Here is a 22115-nt window from a genome sequence, read left to right on the forward strand (position 1 = left end):
ATCACAATGGCTGACCAAGAAGTTTTAGTTTTGAGAGGTACCTTAGAAGGTCACAACGGATGGGTTACTTCCCTTTCCACCACCCCAGCTCACCCAGACTTGTTGTTGTCTGGTTCCAGAGACAAGACTTTGATCAGATGGAAGTTGACTGGAGGTGAAGACAACCAATACGGTGTCCCACAAAAGTCCTTCAAGGGTCACTCCCACATTGTCCAAGACGTTACCATCTCTGCTGACGGTGCTTACGCCTTGTCTGCTTCTTGGGATAAGACCTTGAGATTGTGGGACTTGGAATCTGGTGAATGTACCCAAAGATTCGTTGGCCACACTGGTGACGTTTTGTCCGTCTCCATCGCCAAGAACTTGAGACAAATTGTCTCTGCTTCCAGAGACAAGACCGTCAAGGTCTGGAACACCATCGGTGAATGTATGGCCACCTTGAACGGCCACTCCGACTGGGTCTCTGCCGTCAGAATCTCTCCATCCGACAACTCTTCCACTGTTATCTCTGCTTCTTGGGATAAGACTGTTAAGGTATGTTTTTTGAAATATTTTGATTTTTCTAGCTTTTCTGATTGACTCTAGATGATGTATTCTATATTTGCTACTTCAGACGGGCTCGCCAGCTTCGAATGAGACATTTTTAATCACCAAGATCTCTGATGTTATCGCAGTCAATCGGATTTAAGGAAGCTAGTATCTCCACTATCTTCGATTTTGTTACTAACTCAATTCTAGTCCTGGGACTTGTTGGACTACTCTGTCAACGCTGACTACATTGGACACACCGGTTACATTTCCTGCATCACCTTGTCCCCAGATGGATCTTTGTGCTCCTCTGCTGGTAAGGACGGTGTTATCATCTTGTGGGACTTGAACTCCAACAAGACTTTGTACACCTTGAACGCCAACTCTGAAGTCCATGCTTTGGCTTTCTCTCCAAACAGATACTGGTTGGCTGCTGCCACCTCTTCTGGTATCAAGATCTTCAAGTTGCAAGAAAGAGAATTGTTGGATGAATTGAAGCCAGAATTCGCTATTGGTGCCAAGGCCAAGGACCCAGAAGCCATCTCTTTGGCTTGGTCTGCTGACGGTCAAAACTTGTTCGCCGGTTACACTGATAACGTTATCAGAGTCTGGCAAGTCATGACCCCATCCGCTTAAGCTTCTCTCTAACTAGTTAGTGTTTAGATTCTAGGATTGGTAATAACTTCAAGTAAAAAACGTGTATATTAATTGTTTCTACTGTAGTTGCGAGATTGTGTAGACTTGTCAGTCTGGTTACCTTCATCTAACAAAGTTAACCTCAAAGGTCATTCAAATAGGTACACCTTTCCGCTAGCGCTTCCTCCTACAACCCAATTCTTTGTAGGATGAAATCCACAGACTGCTGGAACTGCTCCTACAGAGTCTGTTAAGTGGGCTATTATCTGACCCTTTTGATCATAGATATCTAAAGCTCGGTTCATATTGGCAATGACAAACTTCTGCACACCGTCTTCTGGAGCAACCTGCCATTTGGACTTAAGAATCGACACCCATCTACCAGTTTGACAGTTGTGTTTGATTTTGTTGAATGCTTTCAAATTGTCCGGAATAAGCGATTCTTCGTCTTCGTCGGTCTTTCTCTTTCGGGATTTCTTTGCTACATTAGGCTGAAAGTCTGACTCCCATTCTGTCACTGCGGGCAATTCTTCTGAACCACTTAAATCAAAGATGTTGATATAATCATCATAACCATTGCAGACGAGTCGATTTTCGCTATTCCAGTCCACACAAGACACCGAGAGCCTTGATGAGAATGAACCATATAAATGCGGTGAGATTTGGTTTTCAAATTCTGACCATTCGGCATTGGCTTTCGAGACGTTTCTCAAGTCCCATATACGTAAGGTTCTATCCAACGAAGCTGTGGCTATTTGATAGGTGTTGTTAGGATTGATAGAGAAAGAACCGATCTTCTTATCATGCAAACGAAGTATATCTTTGCTTTTGAGAGGTTTGAATGGCGTTCTAATGTCGTGCTTATGGAAACTTCCGGATAATGTTGTCATGTATAAGAGATTGGCATCTGAGGCACAGAAGTTGATATCGGAAACTCCCAAGGCATAATCGTCGTTTTCGTATGGATCATTAAGATACACCACTTCTGTCGACGCCAACTTGTTCAAATCCAACACTCTAACAGAACCGTCATATGAAGCCGAATATAGCTTATTTTGTTCAGCTACAGGAGTCAAGATACGAGATATAGCCTTACCATGAGGTCTTAAAATCGATATGGTAGGCTCGGAATCGTCCTCACCCGAGTCTACAGCCCAGATTCCCACATTACCATTAGTGTCTCCAGCAGCCACAACTCTATCAGTCGTTGAAGGGTGGAAATTGATAGCTGTGATCCTGGTGTGTGAGATCTTGATATCGAGAGGATTGTGTTTCTCGTAGATCTTCAACTTATCAAACTCGTCCCGAGTCGACTGTAATACTTTATCGTCGTACTGGATGGGATTCTTTTGAATTATATCAAAGAAATCTCCAGCAGAAAACTTGTCTCCAAGAGCTTGCAATCTATGGAGTACTTTATTATCGTTTTTGATGTCTTCGCTTAGTTCTTCTTTCTCTTCTTGCTTCACTTCTGGTTCAGTCGAATCGGATTTGATGACTTTATCTTCAAATTTCAAACTCCCCAGTTTTTTGTCTGTGACCAAATCAATAAGACTGAACTCTCCGAACAATCTAGTTCTCTTCAACTTTTCAAGTTCACGCTTCTTTCTCTCGGTTTCCTCTTCTTCTTCTCTTATACGGTTGTACTCTTCCGGGTTTTCCAATTCCGACTTGATTCCGGCAATCCGGCGTGATCTTCTTGACGGTTCGACATCCTCTTTTTTGACAGCTTTTGTTCTTGGAGTTGTTTTCCTTTTTTTGGTCTCGCTGGCTCTGGGAAGCTCTCTCTTAATCAGTTGAGAAAGAGAGTCCAAATTCAACAGCTTCAAGAGCTCCTTGTTCCGCTGGATATTTTCCTGTCTCTGCCTTTCAAACTCCGAAATCTTTGCCATAGTGAGCCCGATGGTACGACAATTGAATATTTATGCTGAAGAAATAACCAAAGATAAGGATAATGGTAGTCACAATTCGTCTGAAAAATTCGCGTATCGCGTCTGCAACCTCCACAGAATTTTTCGCAGCTATTCGTAGGAAGAAATGATTGCGAAATCTGAAGAGCACTATAGCATGGTGGATATACAAAATAGACACTCTTTATAAATATATACGTTAGCTATTCGCTATGAAAGTTGTTCAATTATGTATGTACGTTATTAAACGTGGTGTTCTATCAAAATCCAGTATATACAATATATCCTCAATTACTCTCACCACTCTCTACCAATCGAAGAACATCTCCACACAAGTACAACGAGCCACATACTACAACTTGTCTCTCATCACCCTGATCTCTGTACTTCTTGACATGTGCAAATACCTTGGAGATATCTTCTCCGACAAATTTATCCACATCTTCAACATACTGAGATGCCTCTTGCTGAAGTTGGTGTATTGGAAAGCTACTGATCCATGGCATATTCTCGGGAGGTGTGAAAGAAGTTCCAATTACGGTGTCTTTGGTTTTTTCCGCTATATGAGACAACAAACTTGCCAAAGACTTACCCTTAGTCATGCCGATAACAAATATAATCCCTTGGCCATTTCTCTGCTTCCGGAGATGTTTACCCAACTCAATGGCTGCACTCTCGTTATGAGCTCCATCCAAGAGAACACTAAAATCAAAATTCGGGATTTGGACACTTTGAAGACGGCCCGGCCATCGTGTTGCACCGATTCCTGAGCGTATAGTTTCGTTCGTTATCCTACAGTTGCCGGCGTCATCCAAAAAGTATGGACTGACAAGTTCTACTACCTTTAAGGACACACTTAAGTTCTGGAGTTGGTAGTCTCCCTTCAAGGGCGATAGTGTAAGTAAATCTTGCACTTCTTGCGATATAATTTGTGCCGGAGCAGGCTCTGCTTCTTCAATTCCATCCACCAAGGTCAATGGCACATCCAATTCATTGGCTCTGTTTTGGACTGTTTCTACTACAACTTTTACGTTAGTTCTATCTAGGACACAAGGGATCATTCTCTTGATAATCCCTGCTTTTTCGCCTGAAATTGCGGCTAGTGTGTTCCCCAACAAGTTCTCGTGATCAATACCGATCTTTGTGATGGCGGTGGCTATGACTCCACCCTTTGTAGTCTTATTGTAGGGTTCCAATGCATTGGTAGCATCTAAACGACCTCCAAGACCAACTTCGACTACAGCAATTTCAACATTTTCCAACTCAAAGATCTTGAATGCTGTTACTGTCAATAGCTCAAACTCGGTACAGCCCAACTTGTGCAATTGGTTCTGTTCTTGTACTAAATTGCTCACTTTTTGGAACTTAGACAAAGGGTAGACTTCGTCATTGATACAAATACAATCATTGTAGTACAACATATGGGGCGAAGTAAAGCGGCCGTTTCTGACTTTCGACTTTGTAAGAATTGACGAGAGGTATGCCACTGTCGAGCCTTTGCCATTCGTGCCAGCTACATGGATAGTCTTGTAAGCATTGATATGTGGATTATTCAATTGCTTCAAGAGCAGATAGACTCTCGAGAGGCCCAAATCTATAGGCATGATAATGAGTGAAAGTGTGAAGGTATTTAGATATGAACAAAGAAGAAGAATATGTGGAAATGTAATTGAAGAGGAGTCAATGCTTAAATGAATAGTGAAAATTCATAGTGCGACTTTGCGTGGTTAAGCTTATAGAATCAGCCTAGTAATGATGTTGACAATTAGCGAGAGCACTCGGGCAAGAGTAGAAAGTCAATATTTACAAGAGGCAAGATAACAATATTGTTGTTATCGGTGGAATAGAGACTTCACTTCAGTAGTAGTAATTATTGCTTTATAATGTTAGCCTTCTAATTGAAGTCTCACATTAATAGTCGCAACTTTCCACTAAAGTAATTTTTAAGTCTCATGGAAAATCTACTCCATATTCTTTCTCAAAAACTGCCACTATCATTCATCAATACCAATTCTGGACACATAGATACGTACACGGCTATATATACATTTCTCAAGAAGATCCTATCCTACATTTTCTTATTTCATGTCAGAAACGTTCATCCAGGAAAGACTCGATTCTCTCTACGAGATCGACTGCAAGATTGTCTCCTTGCTAGACAACATATCTACGCTCTTCCAGACCTATAGCAGCAGCGATGGCGATGTCAAGGAGTCGTTTGCGCTGCAGACAGAAGAAATCTACAGCATTTTGAGCAAAGTGGCAATTGATCTTCGTAAGGAAGTCAAGGTTATGGACGATAACATTGGAGTCTACGACAAGAACAAAGACGGAGTCATGATATTGCCCATTGGAGTAGACCAGAAGAACACCACACTTGGAAGGAAAAAGCTTAACGAGGAATTGAAGGAATTAGAAGGCTTATTGCCACCCGTCAGCAAGAGCAACGAAGAGGATATCAGTATGGCAGATGCTGAACAATCAGTAGAAATAGAAAAGAATGCTGAAGAAGATAAGACACAAGTAAAGAAAGAAGCTGTTCAAGAGTCGATAACAGAACCAGAAAAAAGCAATCAATCAACAAATGAAGAAACTAAAGAAACTCAACCCGACCAAATAGAATCAAAGGATGACATCAAACAAGAAACACCATTCAATGAAATCAACATTCCAAAGGAGTCGACTTCGGAACCAGAACTTGGCCTTGGCGCCGATATTGACATCGACATGGACAACAATGACAATAATAACGATGATAATAGCAATGTAGATGATCTTTTTGAAGATATACTATGAAGTGAGCAAGTATTTGAGAATGAGAGGCCTAAGGATACAATATGGTACACTCATGATAATCTAGTTTATCTATATTGTGATATCTATTTTATGATATGTTATGATAATGTTATGATATCTATGTTATTATACATATTATACAATTGTTATGCTATGATTTCAATGCTTATTTTCCTACAACTCTTCCAAATACCCCTGCTGGATCAAACGTTCAACGTCAGATTTCCGCACATAGAACTGAGAGTCTTTTATCAAGTTGAAGGAGCCGTACTCTGTCTGGACCTCTCCTCCGTTTCTGAGGACTCTCACATCTATAAAGATATTTGTAGGAGGCTCTAGTGTTCCCGAGAGATCGATATCTGCGTATTTGGATTTGTAGTCCATCAACAAGTCCTGGTAGTTTTTGTAGTATTCCTGTTCGGCGTGGCTCAAGTTGTCCAATGCTAGCTGTGTAGTATAGTTGGTGTAGATGGCGTTGTCGCTGATGGAATTCTTTACTCGTGAAGCCAGCGACTCTTTACTGGAGTCGGTGATGGGATCGAGATTCAACCAGCAGAATTCATCGATCTTGTTGGCACGGAGATTTTCGTAGGCAAGTAGACATCGCTTGTTTCTTGTCATCGATAACATGGTCACAAATAGCTGACACTGATTGATTTTGGACTGCTCCGCGTCGTCATCTTCGCCGTTAAGCTCCTGCTGTTCCATGAGATAGTCGGCATCGTTCTTGAGATCCTGTACTTCTTTCACGATGTCTTTGACCAAGTCTGCTTGGTAGAGAGGAATTTCCAGGAGATTGGCTGTTCTCTTGGCGTCGAGAATCAACTTGTTGGCGAGATCCCCGTACATCTTGTGGAAACGAAGAAGTAGCGAAAGAGAGGAAGAGTTGCAAGAGATGGAGTGTTGATAGAAATAGATAGTATTCCTCAACTGTGGGAGTGTATGGAGATGAGAAGTACAGAGTGAAAAAACGCGGTTAATTTTGGTGTTTCTTATGTCAGCAGAGATTGGACTGATAAAGCCTTACAATTTGCGGCAAGATTCTTTTATGAAGAATGGACGGTACTGAAAATGGGACGAGAGCAAAGTATTGTCGGTATTGTTTATATGAATGGTGTAGGATGAATTGAAGCTACAGTTCAGCAATTTTCTTGCTGTACAAAATCGTCTCGTACCAAAGCAATATTCATAGCTGTTCAATTATATCATTATATCACTATAATTATATTTCTGGCTATATCGTAGTAATTCTTTTACACATACAAAGAGTTCCGTATCATTCGTCTCATTGTGGTAATGTAGAGTAAGTTTTCTCTATTATCATTCGTCAGAAGAACCAACTGGCTTTGTCCTTCACAAGATTCAGAAGCTATTTTTTCAAATTTCTCGGCCAATTTTACAAAATATGGAGTTACCATCGCTAAACCACTGAAAAATACAAGAACCAGATGAACTACCAAACAATATATAACACACTTAAATACCACTATATCACACAAACGTCCAACAGTACAGGCCCAAAACGTAGCAAGAGATCTAATCGAAACTATCTTCCATTGTCTATGTGATCCTTATCCTAATTGACTCAGGGTCGCAAAAGTCGTGCGACACAGATCTCCACTGCCAACAGCATGTGGAATTCACCATACGGCTGGCGTATATAAATACCAAATACTCCTCCCCCGAGGCTACCCCAACTTCTACTCTTAGTCAGTACCAGCTACCAGCTACCAGCTACTATTTGCTATTATCTGCCATTTGCGGCGACTTATTTATACCTATTCACTTCTACTCAGCTATCCGTTGTGGAGTCTCACTTTGTCCTCTATCGCTCCTATTCTCCAGTTTGTCTACAGTCGTTAATGGTTTACAAAGACGACCTGAGCCGTTCCGCATAAACAGAGAAAAATTCCATCTACATATTTTTTTCTGATTATCGCAGGACCAAAAATCGTACACTATTCTTTCATCACACCACAGTTGGAAGAGCCAGCTACCAGCTCGTCCTCATCACTAAGCCGTAGACCTTACTCGCCACCAAATTGCGACCACTATACCACCACAGCTTATCTTATCTTATCTACTAGTATAGCATAGACTCCTGCATTCCTATTGACACATCTACTTTATCATCTACTCTTTCATTACCATACATCAAAATGGATTCCTCAGACCTCCAGCAGTCTTCCTCGGCCTACTGCTTCATAGCGAACAAAGACGTCCACTGCATCCCCATCAACTCGTTCAACAGCTACTCCGACTCTTTCCTAGCCTTGGACAATACCAAACACCAAAGGGACGATGCAGACTTCACACCCGACAAACTCTACTTGAAGAACAGAAACTTGCTCTACAGCCTCAACAACCCTTCACTTTCAGATGTCGAATTCGAACCAAACTCTCCAACTCCACTCCACTCCACACTTAACACTGCCAATAACAATACCCCTATCAATGGTAACCATAATGGTAACAATAGCCATTCGAATTCCACTAGCTTGTCCGTGCCGTCGACTTCTTCTTCTTTCCGTAAATCCATCAGTACCACCCCCAGTCCTCCGGCTTCCGACGTTGACCTCTCGGCTATCATCAATAATTACGCGACTCACGCCGTATACTTTCCCAAACTCATAGTCAACTTGTCCGAGAATTTGAACAACAACTTCCAGGACTTGAAGACCTTATTGGTGAAAATCTTTCCCACTTGGAGTAACAAAGATGAGATCACTTTGAAACAGCTTACTGGTGGTATCACCAACATGTTGCTTAGATGTTCCTACAAGCCGTTGCAGGAAACTGTACTCATCAGAGTATATGGCCACGGAACCAACTTAATTATCGACAGACACCGTGAGTTCATTCTGCACTTGATTCTCAACTCCATCGGCTTGGCTCCTCCCATCCATTCCAGATTCAAGAACGGATTGATCTACGGCTATCTCTCTGGCCGGTCATTGGAATCGTCCGAATTGTATAGCCCCAACTTGTATCCCTTAATCGCACAACAGCTCGGAAATTGGCACAACCAGTTAGACTACCGCTTGATCCAGAACGGTGTGGAAAAGATCAGAACCTTTTCCATGAGCTTGAAGTCGAAAACAAAAAGAGACAGCATAAGTAATGGTTCTACAAAGAAGAGATATAAGAAGAAATTCATCTCCAACATATGGGAATTAATAGAAGACTGGATCAATATTGTGCCTGTGAACCCGGACTTGATATCGTCGTTTAACTCCAATTTGAGCCATGAAGTCACCGCTGAAAACCTCAAGAGTATCATTACCGAGGAGTTTGAATGGTTGAAGGAAAACTTGATCAATTCAAATTCACCTGTAGTATCTTCACACTGCGATTTATTATCTGGAAATGTGATCATCCCAGACGACCTCGATATCAAGAAACCTTTACATTCCTTACCAACTATTGAAAAGAACCCTATCAAATTCATAGACTACGAGTATATGTTACCAGCACCTCGTGCTTTCGATATTGCCAACCATTTGGCAGAATGGCAGGGATTTGATTGTGACAGATCCGTCATCCCCACACCTCACATAAGCAACCCTGTTTTAGTGAAATGGGTGAAAGGATATCTTAACGACGAAAACGCGGATATGGATAAAGTCGGCAGCTTGATAGAAGAAATCGCTACCTTCTATGGTTTGCCAGGTTTCTACTGGGGTATCTGGGCCATGATCCAAAGCGAGTTGTCAAATATCGACTTTGATTACTCTAAGTACGGAAAGTTGAGACTAGAAGAGTATTGGGTCTGGAAAGGACATTTCTTGAAAAAGCAAAGAGCCACTACTTCTTCAAGCTCCAGCCCAATAAAGGTAGAAGTAAACTGTTAGAACTTGTTTGTATTTCATTTCGAAATAATCTTGTCTTGTTCATTTGCATATAAAATTACATTATGATAATTATTATTTATAGAAGTTTCAATATAGCGAGATAATTTTAACATGTATAATTGCAACCTAGAAACATCATTTACATATTTCTATATAAACATTATAATTATCTAATATTTGATCAAATTTGCTATTTCAAAAGTTTACAAATCTATAATCTTTCATTATTCATAACTATGCAATACTAAAGCAATCTTCTATAAAATGACTAGACAATCATCGTTGCAAATCAACGATGTTCGTCTTCTGTGTTTTGGGAGAGTATATTACGGCCCATCTGTGGCCCTTACTGGCCTCTTTTGATAACGAATTGTGGATGTTAATAGCATAACTACGAGGCAAATTGGAAAATATTACCTTTCTCAACCATTCTTCCTGTTGCAGAATCGAAGTGATAGCTATCATGTCAAGAACCTCATCTCTGGCATCTACCGTGATAACAGGTGAAGTCGCCAAATCCTTGAGTGCCTGGGCTGAAGCTATCTTCGAGTCATTTTCCAACTCCCACTTTTCTCTCTTGTTATTCTTTCTACCTCTGGGAGCTTCGTTGGGAACAACAATAGCTTTCTGTTCAATATCAACCGAAAACAAAGGGTTGAGCTCATGGTGAGAAGTGTCTGACTCCATATGATTATTGTTATCTTCAGGTGCCTTACCATGATCATTACTGTTGTCTCCGCATTCAACCTCAAATTCAGTGTTCCGTTCTTCGATCTCCGACTCAAGATAATCAACAAGCTCATCGTACCCCAAATCGACCTCTTTGTTAGGGTGCAAAGTCTTTACTCTCAAAGGTTTGAAATTTCTACTCCCTGCCTTTTTGGACTTACGCTTTTGGAGAGTATTTGGTTGTTTAGTTACAACTATCCAATTGGCTCCATCAGTCTGAACTTTATGAGAAAGCTCTTCTTGAGAAGAGAAAACAAATGTATCGCAGTTTATGTTGTGGGCCCACAACTCTTTTGCTATTTCATAGATAGACTGGTCCATGTATGCAGCGCTGGGAGACGTAATAATAACATCACATCTTACACCTCTCCACTTCTGATGATTGAACTCCTGGTTCTTGACCTTGCGATGTAAAAGTTTCTTCATTAGAACAAAAGTGAAAGTAGTAGTTAATGTGAAACCAACAGCAAAAGGAGTATTGGACTTTGCAATATCTTTATTCACAAATGATGCAATCAAGGAATCATATCTTCCACCTGTTACAATACGTGAATATCTTCTGTTCTTCTCGATCTTGAATATTCCCTGGAACAAAATGCCATGCGAATAGTATTTGCTGTTGTAATTGCTAAGAGGATTAAAGTAGACAGGACTTTTCACGCCAAACTTCTTGAGAACGGCAACAACATCAAGAAGATATTGGAGAGCCCTTTCAATCTTGCCCAATAATGGAGAGTCTTTCATGATCTTTTGAAACTTTTGGCGAGCCTTATCGACTTCCAAAGTAAAATCAAATCCATCTACCAAATCGTAAGTAACAGTATGTGGAACCTTAAGATCCTCACGGAGGTAACGCTTAATTTCATCCGCATCCTTATCTAATCCAAGCTGTGAAAGAATTCCAAATACCTCTAGTCTTTTCTTGTCGTCTATACGAACACTTCCAAAAGCAAACGTAGTCACAGCTTCCAAAATATCGTTGTGGTTCACGACAATGATGGCTGACGAGCTTTTTGCATGGAAACAAGGAAAAGCTTGAATGATCTCATCTACTACTTTTAGGCATTCCGCATCGTTAACAATTCTGCTTGAAGCGTCATGGGAAGTTATATCAAATTTGACCGCACTGTACTTGTCTGGGACTCCAGTACCTCTAACGTTGGGTCTGTAGACAAAATCGTGTCTATATGTTTTCGATATGGACATATCAGCCTTACTTAAAATTCTAGCTGTAGTAAGGGTTAGATCATATGGCAAGGTCAAAACTGATCCATTCTTATCCAAGACCTCATATACTAGATCTCGTGATTGGAAGGGTGCCTTGGGTGCTAAAACATTGGCATTGAAATCTTCTATTGCTCCGTGTCTTCTGAAGATTCGGTACATTTCCAAGATGATTCGGTTGAAGATCAAGTAATCGCTAGCAGAGCCTTCCAAGTTATGGAAATGAGAAACTTTGTTGGACGAATCAAACATCAAGTCTCTTGCTAACAGATAAGGTTGGTTGAATAAGGTCTCACGTACTTGTTGTTGCCAAGGGGAAGCAGGATCTGCCAACGATTTCAATGCCTCTTTGATAACTACATCCTGATGTTCAACTGGCAAAAGTCCACTCTGCAACAATTCAGCAGCTCCAATACGCAACTTAGGATCGTGATCAAGAAGCAACCGGATAATCTTCTTTTCAGTCTTGTATTTCAGATCGACAAAGTTAGAAGGAAATTCAACCGAAACCAATCTCAAGTCATTCAAAGTTCTGGCTCTTTCCATTCCCGTTGCCAAAGGATAGCACATCTCAAAGAAAATGATACCCAAAGAATACATATCCACCTTTTCATCATATGAACCAGTTGCGACTTCATTAGCAGTATAGAAAAGAGTACCAACCACAGTGGATAAATCTCCATTCTTGGAATTAGATGTGACCTGATTGTTTGTCAGTACAATAGATGAGAATTGAGAATTCTTTGCCAAACCGAAATCTCCGACCTTGACGTTATTAGATCTGTCAATAAAGATATTGGTAGGTTTCAAGTCTCTATGGATGAAACCTTCTCGGTGAATATACGATACTGCTTCAAGCAACTGACGGAAAAGCCTCCAGTACTCATTGGAATTACCGGGCAAACCTTGATCTATCAAGTTGAGCAATGTGTTGTTCTCACAGAACTCCATTTGAATATATAATATTGACTTCGTTTGCTCTGCCAACTTAGGAAGGACATCCACTTTGATCTTTATCTCATGTTTACTTAAATCTAGTGAATCTTCATCTTCACTTTCAGTTACTAAGGCATTGTCAGTCAGTTCCTCTGTGGAATTGGCAAACTCAATTCGATCATCCAAATCGTCTTCTTCATCACTTGAATACCCGAATTCAATACCAGGATCAAATGAATTTGACATATAATCTACTTGGAACGAATTATCTGCTAGCAAAAAGGAAGTAGATCTGGCGTTAAGTGGACTTTCAAAGTCATCTTCTGTTTCACTTTCTGAAGCCACATCATCACCGCTTTTCGTCCCATCATCGGTAACAACAGAAGAGGCATTGGTCGAATCAGGAAGTTCTTCAACCCAAGTCCCATAATATCTAACAATGTACTGGTGATTGAGTCTGGCAAGGGAGAGAACTTCACTCAATAATGAGTCCAATTTACTGGATTTGTGCTTAATTTTCTTAATGGCGTAAAATGTACCTTCCAATCTGTTTCTGGCCTTGACAACTTCACCAAACCCTCCCTTACCAAGCTTTCCAATTTCTTCAAAGTCCCTTTCATAGCGTCCAATGTTTCTTTGAGTTCCCGACTTCATAAAGGATCCCAGAAGCAGTTCACCATGAGTATTGGAAAATCTTCTTTTGGCATGACCGGGCATTCTTTTACTAACTTCCGTATTGCTGTCGTATCTAGAAACAGCATCCTTCACTACAATTGGTGAGCTTTTACTGGACTGGTTATTTGTCAGCAAATTGTACTTCATAGACGTGTTACCAATAAAGGGATGAGATATAGTTACTACAGGGCCATCTCTCAAAAACTTGACGGCATTTAATTCCAACGGAGTAGGTCTTTTTGACATTTTTGGCTGTATCATCTTGGAAAGCATATCATACACCAGTGAAGCGAACACTTCAGCACCAGGATAGTCGTCGTCTGAGAACTTGTCGTGGAATTCTTCTGGAGTGTGGAATGTTGTCTTCAATGCATTATAACTGATCATCACTCTGATGAAAAGTACTCCCAAATCCCAAACATCAGTTCTTTGATTGTGGACTCCAGAGTGCTTCAATTCTGGAGCTATCCAGTTTTCAGGAATTATGATCTGGTAGAAGTCCATAAGATTATTGGTAGGATCATTAGGGTGCGAATTCAACATCTTCAAAATCTTGTAGCCATAAGAAGGGTGACTGAGTTTGAGCACTTTGGCATGGCTGGAATCTGGTTGTTGAACACTATCAACATCTTGGTAGGAGTTGAGGTTCTCATTCACTGAATTTTGATAATAGTAGTCAACAGGCGATTGGAACACCAAAATAGTCAAAGGACACAACAGCTTGTGTATGAAGCCCAAGTTGTGCAAACTTTCCAACGCTGGAAGAATCTGAATGAGCCATGCTCTTGCAAGAGCCCAATTGATAAATTCAGCCGTTGGAAGGATATCGTGAAGAGATTCACTTGCAGAGGAGAACTCAGTTAACAATCTCAATTTCCAGCCTCCAGTGCACTTATCGAACTGAAACCCATACAATTTAATGATGTTATCGTTGCTGATGTCTCTGATCATTTGTAACTCGTGCTCGAGATCACGGATTTCATCTTTGCCTTGTTCTGAGTTCCAGTAGGGGTTTTCCAACTTTATTTCAGTTAACAAGTACGATAATTCCGTACCTTTAGCATCGATTTTCGTTTGAAGATCAGGCGTAAGATATGGCTTGACTATATACTGGTTTCCAGCTGTAGATAACAAGTCTCTTTTGCCGTATTTTATGAATCCCAGCACTGCTTTGAACTTGAACTTAAGTTTTGTTCTGGAGGCTGCCGGGAACTCGCCTACAATTGCATTTTCAAATATGAAATACTGGTCTTTATCGTTGGAAGGTATGAGGTCTTGTTCTTTCTGGTCTGTTGGCACCGTAATGGAGTTGGAGTCATAGTATTCACCCCTGATGAGTTTGATTTGCTGGTTGAGTTCTTCGTTTTGTTTCTTTCGGGCCAACTCCTGTTCAGCTTTACGTTTGGCTTCTTGTTTCTCGAGCTCGATTTTCTTATTTTTGAGCCTGAGCGCACTCTCTTCTTCGAGGGATAGTACCTTTTCCGCCGTCAGCTGGAATTCGTCGCAGAGAATAATCACTTCTGAGATAATCGTGAACAGAACTTCTTCCTCCGGATACTCTTTGATAAGCTCCTTGATTTTGCATTCTATAACCAGAAGTTTTTTGTTGAGGATATTCTTCGGATGCAAAATCTTGACAAGCGGCGGCGATAGCGGATATGTCTGAGTGAACTCTATGTCTAGTGTCATAGATAGCACTGGTCGATCTGGGTTTACATGTGACTCAATGTTGATTTGGAAATGGGGACACGGTTTCTTGTTCCACACCAAGCCCTTAGGCGTAATGTCGTGGAACATGTCTCCGTATATGGAGGCTATAGAATTGAGCTCATCGTTCTGGCGCTGTTCCAACTCCAGCGACACCAGGACGTTGTTCGGCATGAGTGCAATTATAGAATGAAAATTTATGAAATTATACTGAAAATCAAAACGGAAACAATGAACTTAAATATGAGGATACGAGAATATGACGTGCAATATGAAAATATGCTGTTGCAATTGTAGTTTATATGTGTGTAGCAATTGTAGCACCAATTGAATCAATAGTCTAACAATTATGAATAGTGATGACTTCGTGATGGCTACGCGCCGTGACTATGAATTGAAAATGTAATGTCTAAGGAAGGCCACCAGAAATGCTTAAGTATGTGTGCTTGTCTAATAGAAGAATAAGACAAAATGATAGAATATGGAAGAAGAAAGAAGAAGAGGAACCGAATCAACCAGACTGTTCTACAATGGAATCGTGATTTTGAGCATGCTCGTTTAGAGAGCTGCACAAGATAGCAGAGATGCCTGATGTATACAGGCAGTTGCAAAAAGAGATATGAGCTCCACAGAACAGATATGATATAACTATAGTAAAAATTTGGTAAGATTATGATATGAATAAGTATGAATATTCCATAGATTGGTGTTAAACAAGACTACTATTTTAAGGTTCTACAAGTGTAACTTTTCATGGTGCTGAACAGGGGTTTGAGTACTCTGATAATCCATCAATAGTGCAGCAGTTCACCCTCTGAACATGTGCCACGATTATGTTATAAATCAGAATAAAAGCTCAATTCCGTAAGAATGGAGCAATATATACTAATATTATATTCAATTAGTATTCTAAGTCATTTGAAGCTTTTTCTCTTGCGATCCTTTAACAGTACGACGACTTAACTTCCTGCTACTGTTTAAGCGAATTTTTCAGTCGCGCTCTCTCCACAATCTGAAATATTTCAGATCTACTGTCTGTAAATGAATACTTCCCAATTCTATCCTTTTCCTTTCTCTATATTGTAATTCTTATTCTTCTCGTCTAAATGCCTCCTGTTGACAAGATACCCGAGGGAGAGGACACTATACGAATCCTTCTCACCACAGACAACCATGTTGGCTACAACGAGACAGATCCAGTGCGAGGAGACGATGGCTGGAAGACCTTTCATGAGATCACCAGACTCGCAAAGCAATTAGATGTAGACATGATAGTCCAGGGTGGCGACTTGTTCCATATCAACAAACCGCTGAAAAAATCTCTTTTCCACGTCATGAAGTCCCTTCGTTTGAATTGTATGGGAGACCGTCCCTGTGAATTGGAGCTTCTCAGTGATCCTACACAAGCTTTGGATTCTGGCTTTGGCACCGTCAACTATGAAGATCCAAACTTGAACATCTCTATTCCCGTCTTTGCTATCAGTGGTAACCATGACGATGCTACGGGCGAAGGGTTGTTGCTGCCTCTTGACATTCTTCTGGTTTCTGGACTAGTGAACCATTTCGGTAAGATTCCAGATAGCGAGAACATCACCGTTTCGCCGTTGCTTTTCCAGAAGGGCCGAACAAAACTAGCTCTTTACGGTATGGCAAATGTTAGAGACGAAAGGCTCCATCGAGCTTTTCGTGATGGACATGTGAAATTCCAGAGACCCAACATCCAGACAGACCAATGGTTCAATTTGTTTTGTATTCACCAGAACCACGCCCAACATCTGATAACATCATCAATTCCCGAAATGTATTTGCCCAACTTCTTAGACTTTGTACTTTGGGGCCACGAGCACGAATGTATAGCTTACCCTGTTCATAATCCAGAGACTGGCTTTGATGTTCTTCAGGCTGGATCCTCGGTAGCGACTTCGTTATCCGAAGGCGAAGTAGCTGATAAACACACGTTTTTGTTGAGTATCCGCGACCAGAGATATTCTATAGAACCAATAAAGTTGAATACAGTGAGACCATTTGTGTTAAAGGAAATTGTCTTGCTGCAGACAGATCTCATACTGGGAGCTGCCTCGAAGTCAGACGTAATAGCACTTCTACTGCAAGAAGTGGAAAGCTCCATAGTGAAAGCCAATGAAAACTTCAAACAAAATAACGCCGAACTCTTCGATGAAGACGATACAGAAGAAGATGTAGCAAAAAAGATCCCCTTGCCTTTGATAAGAATCAGAGTAGAATATTCAGGAGGTTACGAAATTGAGAACACAAGAAGGTTTTCCAACCGGTTTGTAGGAAAAGTTGCTAATCCCAATGATATCATCCAATTCTACAAAAAGAGAACATCAGAAACAGGACCCAAAAAAACGAAGTTTCTGGATAAGGATCTTCTTGAAGAAGGGGAGTCCAACAAGAAGTCTACTGAGATACAACTACAAGATCTAATAGAGAAATTCATCAGTGTGGCAGATTTGTCACTCTTGCCGGAGGCTGGGATGAACTACGCTGTCAAGAGATATATCGATAATGAAGACAAGCATGTCCTACAAAATTATATTGAAAACGAAATCAAGAAAGAGACAGAGATGTTAATGAAGATAGACATCGAGGACACAAGCGTCTATGATAAGGATAACGACTATTCCAAAAAGATATTCAGACAGCTTTTGTCTCAAATCAAATTAGAGAATAAGAAGATTGACCACGAGTCCATGGACTTTGACATGGAGCCTAGCCTTTCGACAAAGAAAGCAGCACCGAAGAGGAACACAAAAAAGACAAAACGAAGCGAGGAAATCGTAGTTTCTGAAGATGAAGATGACGATTTTCAAGAAGAAATTGAAGAGAAACCTGCTGCACGAAAAAAAAGCGGAAGGAATACAAAAGCAAACAAGAAAGAAGAGATTATCAGCGACAACGACGACGATATAATAGATCTGGATTTAGATGAAGGGCAACAACAAACAACAAGAAGAGGTGGACTGGCGCCGCGTGCTAAGAGAGTATCTACCAGCAGTCGTGGCAGAGGAAGAAAGACATCTTCATTGAAAGACAGTGTGATGAATTTGTAGCTACCCACGATTATTCTATCATAAGTAAATACATAGACTGTTTAATATTATCAATAGTTCTATCATTTATACCTAACACTATTTACAAGTATTATAAAGTTTCTCTACTGGAAACTGGTTGCTTCAGCAATCAACTTGTCCATATCAAATTTCTCGCTACCAGAGGTGAAATCTCTGAGCAAAGCAAGTGCCAGTTCATGCTTTCCTAAGCCACCGTAAAACCTCTGAACATTAAGCACAAGAAGCTGAGCTTCATCCATAGACAACAGGCTTTCTGTTTCACAGTGACCATTCATCAACACTACACCTTTTTCTTGTGCCAAATCCTGATGGAACATTAATGTCGTGTGCGGCTTAGCATACTCCTTATGAAGCTTATACTCAGCTACAGTGGTCAACATGCAATGCGTAGTCTGGGGACCAACAAACGACCATTGTACAAAATGCATTTCGTAGCCATCGCTGTTCTTAGGCAATGGCAAGATGAAACTAGGATTCTTGAATGCATTCACATACATGGAAGCAAATTGGAGATCTTCCAATACAGCATGTAAAGTTCTTTCCTTCGAATGGAAGCGTGCTTTCCAGATGAACTCTAACTCCTTACGAGGCAACTCTTTAACCTTTTCTACATCAACATAGGCATTCAAGTCCTTGTAAGGCAACTTTGGTGTGTCTTTGGCAATAGGTGATCTAACCTTGATGGTTTTGGAGTTTGGATCTTTGGCGATTTCCTCGGCTTGTCTACGTTCATACTCTTCCAACTCAGCAAGTGGATCGATCTTGTTGAGCTCCTTCTTCTTAAGTTCTATTTCATCTTTTAATTTGTTGTGTAGTTCGTCTATGTTGTTGACTCCCAAATCTTGTGCCTTTTTCTCCAACTTCGTTTGATACTTGGCTATTAAGTCACTGCTGACGGCATAGGATCTTCTAGACAATAAAGTAAATACTTTATTGAGTCGTATAGGATTCTGCGATCTCAAGAGGTTTCTAGCAAGCATTTTGTCCTGATATGGAGGAATAAATGAAGCAATTGGGAAACTGTACAAAACCTGATAATCATTATGTTCCCAATTTTTCACTCTATCATCCAAGAAGACCTTTACCGCAATACTGGACCAGAACTATACTTTGTCTGTAAGATTCTTACCATAATACCCTTAAATTACACTTTCGAATTCAAACCAAGTTCCATTACAGTCAAATACTCACATCATTTCAATTCTCATTCTATCACCAAGGTTCATATCCTATTCCTATTCACAAGTATACTCTATACAAATTTGCTTTTTCAGTCCTCCGTTTATAGATCAGATCATAGAATGTTAACATACAACGATTCTTATCTGACGACCGCCAACTACACCTTTTTCTCTTCAGAGTTTGGCAACGACTTCACTTCTTCTAAGTCTTCTGGCCCCTGCTTATACTCCTCTGGGGCATCTTTGGCATAATGACCAAGAGTGCTTTTCAAGCTCTCTGGAATGTCTTCAAACACCAAATCGTTTACATCAGTAGCTACTGACTCTCCCTTGGCTCGGAGAACATCTTCCAATGAAAATTTATTGTCTTTGAAGATCTTTAAGTTGTCTGCTATCAAATGACGATTTTTGCACCCAGGACACTGAATGGCGACAGTACCTTTATAATAAGCTTGACGAGAGAAAGTATGCGAAGATCTCGTATCACATTTCTTACAAGTGAATGCTATCATAAGTTGAGGATCTTTGACCTTGAAACTTGTGGAATTAGTGTTGTTATTGTTGGTTGAGTTGAATCTTATGCTCTGACTAACAGGCAAGATTCTCGAGTTTAAGGCTGTACGGCCAGAAAAAGCTGCTCTTCTGGAAAAAGAAGCCACAGCCGAACTATAAAGCCTTGAAAATGGTCTGTACATCCTCTATATGGTTTATAATATGAAAATTCAGTGCTCTATAAGGGAATATTGATCATTTTGGGCCGTTCTTGAAGTTCAATTATTTCGAGAATTCGATGGATTTCTGGGGATGCGATCAGCTGAATTAAATCACGGGTTATACTCATCGTCTATATACAGTCCCACATATTAGGTCTATTTATGATTCCTGATCTTATTCACTTTAAGTATAGAAGAGAAGCTTACAAGAATATACAACAGTGCTTTTGCTCGATCTATTGTGATGTTGATATGTACAAGATTTCTTCATTCGTGATAAGGTAAACCATTTCAAGGAAAACTGGCTATTAGCAAAGAAATACATCCGCTGATGGTGTTGAAGTGAGACTCAATGAAATTCGCAGCCATGCTAAAATAAAGAAGGGCATCGTGAATAATCCAAAAAGTCTACAAGAGTATCGGAAATAATTCGAGTGTGTAGGATAGTAGATTATGTCACCGTTATAGCCGCCCTATTATTTTCCTAAATAAACTGGTCTTCTGACTTGTCTTCCAGTCTTTACTGTATAATTCTTGATTATGAAAAGTCTATCTGCACCCCCATCTATTTTCACACTTCGAGATTCCAGAACTTTTCGGACTACAACTTTTTTGTTTCCATGATATGTGGCCATGTCGCTAGAAACCCTGAAGAGATTGCCTTTGTATCTCCGGCAGCTACTTCGAATATACGAGAAAGGTACTACTCGGCTTTCTGTCAATAAAGATTCCAATGTAAAGGGTTTCCTCCGTAAGACGTCAGATGAGTATGGGAATTTCCAGGCATACAAGTTAATACGAGAAAATGAGTTCAACCACAGAGACTTTCCACCAGCGGTGGCTAAAAGTTTAGAACCCCTTTTCAACACCCGATTGCAACTTACAGACCTTGAGAAATTGAGCACCAGAGATCTTTTCAGAAAAGACGTTTTTTCTACAATTACAGATGAAGATGATTCTATTCATTCCAGTTATTCCAGAACGACAACATCCACCACCGATTTCCAAGCTAAGATCATAACGACTTTGGCAGCACAAGTTTCACCTTTTCTTTCCGTGCCGAAACAACTGTCCATCGAGAAGTCGTTCAAATGGTTTGTGAAACTTCTACAGTCTACGCCAGTGTTTCTCATATTAAAACAGAGAAGCAGACTTTTCTCTGAGGGATCGCTCAACCAGTACGATATGCCGTTCAATTCCTTAAAGACTAAGGTCACTGAGATTTCAAACAGAAAAGCAGAAGAAGTAGCAAGCAGAGAAGTGGAATCGCAGAATTCTTCAGAGATATATAGAAACTACCACCTCACGGATCTTCTGAGAATAGACTTGTTCAATCTTGCCATCAAGTCGCAAACAGATTTTGACAATCATCCCATCAGCCAGTTTGAAGACATCTTGAATGGACTTCGATGGAAGGAAGTTAACCAAAGAAAGGACAAACTATGCGATCTTTTAACTGAATCACAAAACGTTCAGCTCGTGGACAAGACGTTTTCTAATGTAGAGTTGCGGAATTTCAAACACTTCATAGAAACCAAAAATATCTGGAAAACACTCGCGACATCGAAAGAATCCGACGTAAGGAGCTTGTTACCGTTTGATTTAACTTACAACAACTACTACCTACTTTGTATTGAAAACCTGGTGTTGGATAGCGACCACAGCCAAGTGTTAGAAGCTGTTTCGAAGTCTGATTTTGAGGTAATAGCAGCAAGAATATCGCTCCAGAACTCTGACATAATTAACTTCTTCACTGATCTCATCCAGCAATCTAGTGACACACATTCGAGAAAATTGAACTACGAAGAGTTGTTGCAGATCGCACACGCCAACAGAGAGCCACATGTCTCTGGTATTAACGACCTTATGAAACATCTAGCAGAGATGAATCTTGTCACTGTTGAGGAAGGATGTGACAAGAATTGTATATACTTTCTTCCTGGGAATAGACCTTGATCTGATAGTTTGAGCATTCTTGATTTAAACTATCTACGTATATATAGATTCAAATAGCGCAAATAGACAGAGTCTACATACTGAATTTTACCAAACAATATGTAAGTTAGCCAATTTCATTCTCACCATCTTATAAACTATTCATGTGAGTTCACAGACGGCAGGAGACGTTCCTCAC

At 40.4% G+C, this 22115-nt stretch overlaps 11 protein-coding genes across 11 annotated transcripts; 5 read left to right on the top strand and 6 right to left on the bottom strand. All coding sequences in view use genetic code 12, as the record gives it.

The window, feature by feature from the left end:
* Window positions 1–6: 6 nt before the first annotated feature.
* Window positions 7–1164, top strand: ASC1 (WD repeat protein; the record flags this gene model as incomplete). Its single annotated transcript, XM_001384967.1, has 2 exons — window positions 7–534; window positions 739–1164. The coding sequence occupies 2 exons, from the start codon at window positions 7–9 to the stop codon at window positions 1162–1164; spliced, it is 954 nt and encodes a 317-aa protein (XP_001385004.1).
* A 49-nt stretch (window positions 1165–1213) lies between these two features.
* PRW1 (conerved hypothetical protein with WD repeats) lies at window positions 1214–3056 on the bottom strand (the record flags this gene model as incomplete). Its single annotated transcript, XM_001385272.1, has 3 exons — window positions 1214–1612; window positions 1706–2698; window positions 2804–3056. The coding sequence occupies 3 exons, from the start codon at window positions 3054–3056 to the stop codon at window positions 1314–1316; spliced, it is 1545 nt and encodes a 514-aa protein (XP_001385309.2).
* A 305-nt stretch (window positions 3057–3361) lies between these two features.
* Window positions 3362–4678, bottom strand: FOL3 (folylpolyglutamate synthase; the record flags this gene model as incomplete). The annotated part of the gene is made up of 1 exon (XM_001385273.1): window positions 3362–4678. One exon carries the CDS (start codon window positions 4676–4678, stop codon window positions 3362–3364), a length of 1317 nt encoding a protein of 438 aa, XP_001385310.2.
* Window positions 4679–5159: 481 nt separating this feature from the next.
* Window positions 5160–5870, top strand: PICST_32479 (mediator subunit of RNA polymerase II; the record flags this gene model as incomplete). The annotated part of the gene is made up of 1 exon (XM_001384968.1): window positions 5160–5870. One exon carries the CDS (start codon window positions 5160–5162, stop codon window positions 5868–5870), a length of 711 nt encoding a protein of 236 aa, XP_001385005.2.
* Window positions 5871–6044: 174 nt separating this feature from the next.
* Window positions 6045–6719, bottom strand: PICST_47082 (DNA replication complex GINS protein PSF1; the record flags this gene model as incomplete). Its single annotated transcript, XM_001385274.1, has 2 exons — window positions 6045–6313; window positions 6392–6719. 2 exons carry the CDS (start codon window positions 6717–6719, stop codon window positions 6045–6047), a joined length of 597 nt encoding a protein of 198 aa, XP_001385311.2.
* A 1310-nt stretch (window positions 6720–8029) lies between these two features.
* On the top strand, window positions 8030–9661 carry EKI1 (ethanolamine kinase; the record flags this gene model as incomplete). Its single annotated transcript, XM_001384969.1, has 2 exons — window positions 8030–8370; window positions 8425–9661. Coding segments are annotated over 2 exons (1578 nt in total), but the record flags the coding sequence as incomplete, so codon positions are not given.
* A 336-nt stretch (window positions 9662–9997) lies between these two features.
* PICST_60715 (eIF2-alpha Serine/threonine-protein kinase) lies at window positions 9998–15166 on the bottom strand (the record flags this gene model as incomplete). Its single annotated transcript, XM_001385275.1, is given in 4 exon segments — window positions 9998–10589; window positions 10608–13338; window positions 13399–13904; window positions 13980–15166. 4 exon segments carry the CDS (start codon window positions 15164–15166, stop codon window positions 9998–10000), a joined length of 5016 nt encoding a protein of 1671 aa, XP_001385312.2.
* A 932-nt stretch (window positions 15167–16098) lies between these two features.
* On the top strand, window positions 16099–18066 carry PICST_32483 (double-strand break repair protein MRE11; the record flags this gene model as incomplete). The annotated part of the gene is made up of 1 exon (XM_001384970.1): window positions 16099–18066. One exon carries the CDS (start codon window positions 16099–16101, stop codon window positions 18064–18066), a length of 1968 nt encoding a protein of 655 aa, XP_001385007.2.
* Window positions 18067–18170: 104 nt separating this feature from the next.
* PICST_47115 (F1F0-ATPase complex assembly protein) lies at window positions 18171–18971 on the bottom strand (the record flags this gene model as incomplete). The annotated part of the gene is made up of 1 exon (XM_001385276.1): window positions 18171–18971. A coding segment is annotated over one exon (801 nt), but the record flags the coding sequence as incomplete, so codon positions are not given.
* A 455-nt stretch (window positions 18972–19426) lies between these two features.
* PICST_59964 (DNL zinc finger protein) lies at window positions 19427–19807 on the bottom strand (the record flags this gene model as incomplete). The annotated part of the gene is made up of 1 exon (XM_001385277.1): window positions 19427–19807. A coding segment is annotated over one exon (381 nt), but the record flags the coding sequence as incomplete, so codon positions are not given.
* An 807-nt stretch (window positions 19808–20614) lies between these two features.
* On the top strand, window positions 20615–21937 carry PICST_46059 (predicted protein; the record flags this gene model as incomplete). The annotated part of the gene is made up of 1 exon (XM_001384971.1): window positions 20615–21937. The coding sequence occupies one exon, from the start codon at window positions 20615–20617 to the stop codon at window positions 21935–21937; it is 1323 nt and encodes a 440-aa protein (XP_001385008.2).
* Between the last annotated feature and the right edge of the window lie 178 nt (window positions 21938–22115).

This window comes from Scheffersomyces stipitis, chromosome 5, assembly GCF_000209165.1.
Source record: "Scheffersomyces stipitis CBS 6054 chromosome 5, complete sequence".
Lineage (NCBI taxonomy): Eukaryota > Fungi > Ascomycota > Pichiomycetes > Serinales > Debaryomycetaceae > Scheffersomyces > Scheffersomyces stipitis.